Genomic DNA, 7,500 nt, shown 5'->3' with positions numbered 1-7,500 from the left:
ATTTCAGCTGAGCAGTGATGGATCAGCAGTGACTAAAGGGACCAAACACAGTGCAGTAACTATAATACAGAAACTGTACAGCACAGCTATGAAACGAGCTCTGTTTACATTCACAGTGGAGTCTGATTGAATCATAATTGGCTATAATTACTGATTGATAATGAAGCGTCTGCTCTGATTTTCTGTGACTCTCCTCTGAGTCGTCATTCTGTAGTTGCCGTTAGTGTCATTAGTTTCAGGACAAGTTCTGGGTCTGATCTGTTTGTCTCTGTTGGAAAATCGTTTTGTCGCCATTTTTCCATCAATATGATTTGAATTATGACATCATTAAATAGTCGATACCGTAATTATTGCTACATACATGCACTCCGCGTGATTTAGAAGAGGATTAATGTAAACATAGTGTTGATTTTATAGTCTTGGATTCAACATACATTAAAGGAACCTATCATAAAACTTTTTTTTTTTTTAATAAATAAGTTTGATGACCCAGTACTGTCCATATGTGGACACTAAACTGCAAAACCAGCTCAATTTAAATTCACTGTTTTTTGTAATTCACAAAAAACCTGTACCCTGTTCACCCTACAGAATTTAAAGGGGAATTCCACATACGTTTTCCAAAATTTTGAGCACTGTTTCATATAAATGGTTCATTGTACAGAAACTTGCACTCAGATTTCTTTACAGTGGTGGTGATAGGAACCAGGGGTCGCCATGACTACAACACAAATATAGACATTTTATTTACTATCCAGAACCACCAGTGAACCTACACGAGTCTTCTGAGTTTATATGGAATGTTGATGATGGAAAATAGTGGAAAATCTGAAATAATAAGTTTTCTTTGGGGACTATTTTGCCTCACAGCGCCCTGCATGTATCCCTCCACCATGAATAGAGTTTAAGTTCTCAAAACTATCATAAAACAGTGTCTCAGTCATCAGGCAGTGAATTCATAACCATTTCATGTAGGAACTTTCTGTGAGGGAGCTTTTAGAGGTGGACGTCTGGTTCCTATCACCACCACTGTGAACAGTTCTGACTCGGTAAGATTATCTAGAACAGAGCGTTTCACACCAAACCACTCTGAATGACTCTGTTTAATCACTTCATTCGGTAGAATTATTAAAAATTTGGTGGCGTTCCCCTTTAAGCCCTGCCCAGTTTAGCCCATTCAGTGTTCATTTTCCCCACAGATAAAAGGCTTAGACCCAGAATTCCTCGTACAGTCGTGACCCCAACTACAGAATGACGACTCGACTTCGGAAGGTTGGTCTGCCTTTCTGGGTTTCAGCGTCTCTTAGTGCTCATTTGGCCTTCGGAATTATTCTTATCTAGAACTTAAAACACAGAAATAGAGATATTTGGTTTGTTTAATGGTTTGTTTTTATCGTCCACTCCACCGAGCGCTGGGGGTCTTTCAAAGCGTCGACATTGTGCCTGGACTCATGAGTGCTGTTCCACACTGATAGAGTTTGTGCAATATTTCAGATTGATGTATTTTTTTTATCTTGCCTTTTATGGATGAATGAATTATTGATTTTTGTATTGATCAAACTGGGTTTCTAAATGAGCTAAATAAATAAAGAAATACTCCTTTTTATTCAGAACTGCGTCGGCTCTTTATCGGAGGACACAAACGAGCCCAAGGCGGACGTTCAGTGAGAGTTTATTAGCCAGGAAAAACAAAATAAAAGCAAATAATGCAGAATACCTGAATATCAACTCTCTGTATAATATACACACACTGTTCATCACAGACCCTCAGTGTTCAGCACGACTCCGACGCTGTGAACTCAGATCTGCACTTTCATTTAAACATGTCCAGCTCCATCAGTGGGACGGGCGATTCTGATTGGTCAGCGTGGGAAGGAGATTGATGAACTCATCACTCCATCTTTTCTTCTTGGCTGGTGAGATGCTGAGGATCATGGGAGTAACAGCACTTCTCTCCGTACGTGCAGCAGCCCTGAAACACCAAACACACTGTAAACCCCTCCAACAGAAAATTACCAATCAATAACGATCAATACTGCCTTTAATCTTACAGATACTGAGTCTGGACACCACGCAGCATAAAACATACAGTTACAGGTTAATATAAAGTGAATAACCGGAGGGTTTTGTTTCAGAATCTTTCATGTATTGTTTTGTTTTTCTTCCATGATGTTAACCATAACACTGCTTTTATAAAACCTTTTATTTTTCTAATAAAGTGCATTAAAACTCTGTACCTTGCGGAATTTCTTGCAGGGGAAGTTTTTGAGCTGGGCGGAGTCGGTGACCTGGGTCTTTCGTTTTCCCTGAAACTGCTTCCTGCGGTCCTCCAGCTCAGAGGACACACCGCCGCTACAAATAAACGTTAATAGAAATGAGTTCACAGTGACTGCGGAACGTCCTGAATGCTCTTATGAACATAAACCAGATCCATAAATCAGTCTCAGTGCTAAAATCTGATTGGCTGATTTGTGTTCTACTCTGTTGAATAAACAGTCAATAACCCACAGGCTAAAAGACAGCAAAGGGGCGGACGGGCTAGCTAAAAGAGAGCTAACAGGCTAAATAATGCCCTCATTAACATCACATGGTGTTAATTAAGCTACTTACTGTATGATTCACTGTAAAGCTGCCATATAAAGACTAATGAATGTGATTGAATGTCTCACACGCTTTAAATGTCCATGTTTTACTGGCTGAATTAGTGTTGACCTCAGGCTGAATTAGTGTTGACCTCAGGCTGATTTAGCGTTGACCTCAGGCTGAATTAGCATTGACCTCAGGCTGAATTAGCGCTGACCTCAGGCTGATTTAGTGTTGACCTCAGACTGAATTAGCGCTGACCTCAGGCTGATTTAGCGTTGACCTCAGGCTGAATTAGCGTTGACCTCAGGCTGATTTAGCGTTGAGCTGAGGCTGAATTAGTGTTGACCTCAGGCTGAATTAGTGTTGACCTCAGGCTGATTTAGCGTTGAGCTCCCTCCTTTCTGCACTTTCTGCCCAGTACAGCTGAGTCTGACTCCTAAAGACTGTTGGCTGTATTATGCACTGTTTGTGTGCAGGGGGCGGTATTTTCACTCCTGTGTAGTGAACTATGTAGGGAACAGGGAACTGTCTGAGATTCAGCCCAGCATGGGGAGGAAATAGGGCGTTAGCTTGGTGCTAAATAAGACTGGAAATCGCATAGAGGCGCTAAAGGACATGAGCGCTGTAGTTGTGGCGATAATTAAGGAAAACCTACTTATAAAGTGAATGGTTTTATATAAACACTGCTATATTATAATTATAATGTACATTACTGCATGATAAAGTAACTGCAGTGTACAGTGATGGACGACTGAATGTTCTCTTTCAGTAGCCTGTGGTTGCTTGGCAACAATCACATCCTGTGAAGGAAGTCATTTTTTTTGGCAGAATACTTATCGTGATAATTATTGTGCATTTTATCATATTTTGTTTTATATAAATGTTTTACCTGACAACACTGCTGTAATACAGGCTGTAGTTTGTGTGTGTGTGTGTGTGTGGTGTGTGTACCCACCCGGCCTTGGCGCGGGCTTTAGGACCCCAGTTGGCCTGCGGGTTCTCCTGGAAGCGCGTGAGGTGGCGTTTGCGTGACTGAGGGTTCGCGTCCTCTCTGATATCGAAACACGCCTGCAGACTGAAACACAACACACTCGTCTATATACGCCACATATCAGCAACATACACTACATACATATATGTACATACACAGAGGCCATGTGCTATATATCTTCAATATATACTATATATGAACACAGAGAAAAGTGCGTATATATATTTTTCTGTGTTTACATATTACATACATTGAAGATATGGCATATCATCACTGTCCATAGAAAAACAATCTCCGTTTTCGTCAGCTGTTCTTTCCACTGAGCTCCAAAACTGCTCAGAATAAAACGTCTTTATATTAACTGACAAAGGTTAAGAACATTTTTGTCTCCTGTAGTTTTTAATTATGGTACATTTTCTATAAGTCACTATGGAAACATGACGTTGTGTGCTCTGCATATGAACAACAAGGTCACAATACTAACGTCAGCTAACTGGACCAAAACACACCCACCTGATCTACACTGACCGTGCGACTCATCTAATACAGTATTAATGTTAATTTAAGTTTACTATTAATATTAACTGCAGGACGTTAATTGCTTGTGTAATGCAGTATTGGCTGTAGATGATGCGTCAAGGAGGCGGAGCTTACGTGGGTTCTGTGGAGAGGATTCGGAGAGCTGGGCTGGTCTCTGATAGTCTCTCTCTCTTCACCGGGTTGCTCTTCTCCTGAAGGACGGACAGACAGACAGACGCAGCAGGACGTTAGAGAGGGTGGACTGGCAGTTCCTGAGTGTTTCAGTCAGGATCTTTACAGATGATGCTCTTCAGGACGTGGTGTGTGATCTGTGTAGGTGCTGCTTTAAAGTGAGTCTGAGATCTAAACTGATCTTTTTAATCCGTTTCTGCTCATATTAAACACGATTCATCACCAACACACGCGGCGTCGCTCACCCAGCAGCGCATGATGTCCCACAGCACACCAGCGGGGGCGTCGGTCTTCACTGCGTTCTTACAGGCGTGAGAGAACGACACTTTATAACCTGCATGAAGTAGAGCTGACCTGAGCACAGGAGAGAGAGGACAGAGAACATCATCGTCACTGTCACCATCAGCATCATCATCATCATCACAGTCACTATCATCACCTTTATCGTAACTATCAGCATCACCACCATGACCACAACCACCATCACTATAACTATCAGCATCACCATTACCATGACCATCTTCATCATCATCTTAACTATCAGCATCATTACCATGACCAGCATCATCATCATCACCGTAATTATCATCACCATAACTATCAGTATCACCATTACCACGACCATCGTTATCAGCATCATCATTACTACGACCATCATCTTAACTATCAGCATCATTACCATGACCAGCATCATCATCATCATCATCATCACCGTAATTATCAGCATCATCATTACCACAACCATAGTCATGTTTACTATCAGTATCACCATTACCACGACCATCGCTATCAGCGTCATCATCTTAACTATCAGCATCATTACTACGACCATTATCATCATCGTAACTATCAGCATCACCATTACCATCATCACCATAACTATCAGCATCACCACAACCATCACCACCATTACCACAACCATCATCACCACCGTAACTATCAGCATCACCATTACCACAACCATCATCACCACCGTAACTATCAGCATCACCATTACCATCATCACCGTAACTATCAGCATCACCACAACCATCACCACCATTACCACAACCATCATCACTGTAACTATCAGCGTCACCATTACCATGACCATCATCACCATAACTATAAGCATCACCATTACCACGACCATCATCATCACCGTAACTATCAGCATCACCATTACCACGACCATCGTTATCAGCATCATCATTACTACGACCATCATCATCTTAACTATCAGCATCATTACCATGACCAGCATCATCATCATCACCGTAATTATCAGCATCATCATTACCACAACCATAGTCATCTTTACTATCAGTATCACCATTACCACGACCATCGTTATCAGCATCATCACCTTAACTATCAGCATCATTACTACGACCATCATCATCATCGTAACTATCAGCATCCATGACCACGACCATCATCATCGTAACTATCAGCATCACCATTACCATCATCACCGTAACTATCAGCATCACCACAACCATCACCACCATTAACACAACCATCATCACCACCGTAACTATCAGCATCACCATTACCACAACCATCATCACCACCGTAAGTATCAGCATCACCATTACCACAACCATCATCACCACTGTAACTATCAGCATCACCATTACCACAACCATCATCACCACCGTAACTATCAGCATCACCATTACCACAACCATCATCACTGTAACTATCAGCGTCACCATTACCATGACCATCATCACCGTAACTATAAGCATCACCATTACCACGACCATCATCATCACCGTAACTATCAGCATCACCATTACCACGACCATAATCATCACCACCGTAACTATCAGTATCACCATTACCACAACCATCATCACTGTAACTGTCAGCGTCACGATTACCACGACCATCTTCACCACTGTAACTATCAGCATCACCATTACCACGACCACCATCATCATCACCGTAACTATCAGCATCACCATTACCACGACCATCATTATCAGCATCATCATCATCATCATCATCATCATCTTAACTATCAGCATCATTACCATGACCATCATCATCTTGATCACCGTAACTATCAGCATCACCATGATCATGACCATCATCACCACTGTAACTATCAACATCACCATGACCACGAACATCATCCCCACCGTAACTATCAGTATCACCATTATCTCGTCCATCATCACTGTAACTATCAGCATCACCATTACCACGACCATCATCATCACCACCGTAACTATCAGTATCACCATTACCTCGTCCATCATCACTGTAACTATCAGCATCACCATTACCACGACCATCATCATCACCACCGTAACTATCAGCATCACCATGACCACGACCATCATTGTCATAACTATCACCATCACCAGTACCACGACCATGACCATCGTAACTATCATCACCATTACCACGACCACTGTCATCATTACTATCAGCATCAACATCACCACCGTGACCGTAACGATCACCACCACCACCATCATTGTAACTATCAGCATCACCTGTGTTTACAGTACCTGAACTGCAGCATGGACGGCGTGTTGCAGTGGACTGTGCTGCTGAGCTGGTCCAGCACATAATACAGAGGAACATCCTGCAGCTCCTGCAGGAGAAAGAACACAGAATCCAGACCTGGATTAGGATTAAACCTGGACTAGAGAGGCTTTTCAGTACTGAATCACTACTGACACTATAATTTAGTCCAGAACTGAGCCTAATCCAGCTCTAACTGCTGTGACCTTCACACTGACCTCAGTGACCATGCTGAGAACGCCCTCGATGCGTTTGGACGTCCCGAAGCGAGAGGGGTTCCCCGAGACCGCCGCCAGAACTTTCTGAACAAACTCCGTGTTATGGATGGGTTCTGCCCACAATGGACCTCCGAGCTTTTAACGAGGAACAGAGAAGAGTGGACAGGTCAGTTAGTGCAAATACAGGTTACTGACTTTGTTAGAGCAGATCAGCAGAACTCCACAAACGCGTCTGAATCACACTGGATATTTACAGACGAAGTCAGGCAGAAAACACGATTTATAAAGATGTGTAAATGGACATAATACACTTTTTAAAACGTGCAGGAGTTCATTATAAACACTTCTTAAAACAGGTACTTGAATATCGTACAATTCTTTAATGAAAATGTGTAAACAGACATAATAAACAAAATGGATATTAAGCCTAAACAAAATTTTACAAAATGCATAAATGGATATGAATATAACATTTTT

At 41.9% G+C, this 7,500-nt stretch overlaps 3 protein-coding genes across 5 annotated transcripts in view; 1 reads left to right on the top strand and 2 right to left on the bottom strand.

Moving 5' to 3' along the window:
• The window catches only part of man2b1 (mannosidase, alpha, class 2B, member 1), a 20,376-nt gene extending 19,615 nt beyond the window's left edge, over nt 1-761 (top strand). For both annotated transcript variants that reach the window (XM_036564277.1, XM_036564276.1), the window contains exon 23: nt 1-761. This exon is cut by the window's left edge and continues 158 nt beyond it. The gene's annotated coding sequence lies outside the window, so the exon portion shown is untranslated.
• Nucleotides 762-1,655: 894 nt separating this feature from the next.
• Nucleotides 1,656-7,500, bottom strand: part of trmt1 (tRNA methyltransferase 1) — a 13,982-nt gene continuing 8,137 nt past the window's right edge. For both annotated transcript variants that reach the window (XM_036564279.1, XM_036564280.1), the window contains exons 10-16: nt 7,024-7,158; nt 6,790-6,875; nt 4,534-4,642; nt 4,232-4,308; nt 3,542-3,661; nt 2,238-2,352; nt 1,656-1,972 (exon numbers count right to left, since the gene is read on the bottom strand). In XM_036564279.1, the coding sequence (XP_036420172.1) occupies nt 1,892-1,972; nt 2,238-2,352; nt 3,542-3,661; nt 4,232-4,308; nt 4,534-4,642; nt 6,790-6,875; nt 7,024-7,158 (723 nt within the window). In that variant the 3' untranslated portion in view covers nt 1,656-1,891. The remainder of the gene's footprint in view (nt 1,973-2,237; nt 2,353-3,541; nt 3,662-4,231; nt 4,309-4,533; nt 4,643-6,789; nt 6,876-7,023; nt 7,159-7,500) is intronic.
• On the bottom strand, nt 4,671-6,778 carry LOC118803788. Its single transcript, XM_036564284.1, has 2 exons — nt 5,902-6,778; nt 4,671-5,838 (listed from the first exon to the last, which is right to left on the bottom strand). Exons 1-2 carry the CDS (start codon nt 6,769-6,771, stop codon nt 5,635-5,637), a joined length of 1,074 nt encoding a protein of 357 aa, XP_036420177.1. The 5' UTR covers nt 6,772-6,778; the 3' UTR covers nt 4,671-5,634.

This window comes from Colossoma macropomum, unplaced genomic scaffold, assembly GCF_904425465.1.
Source record: "Colossoma macropomum unplaced genomic scaffold, Colossoma_macropomum, whole genome shotgun sequence".
NCBI lineage: Eukaryota > Metazoa > Chordata > Actinopteri > Characiformes > Serrasalmidae > Colossoma > Colossoma macropomum.
The sequence above is the reverse complement of the archived record's forward strand: the minus strand, read 5'-3'. Positions and strand labels throughout refer to the sequence as shown.

What these genes read in the sequence shown, in the direction of transcription:
- LOC118803788 (XM_036564284.1), bottom strand. Translation starts at nt 6,771, where the DNA reads ATGCTGATAGTTACAATGATGGTGGTGGTGGTGATCGTTACGGTCACG. An exon ending in TGATGATGGTTGTGGTAATG is followed by an intron (nt 5,839 to 5,901) that starts GTGATGCTGATA and finishes ATACTTACGGTG; the next exon opens with GTGATGATGGTTGTGGTAAT.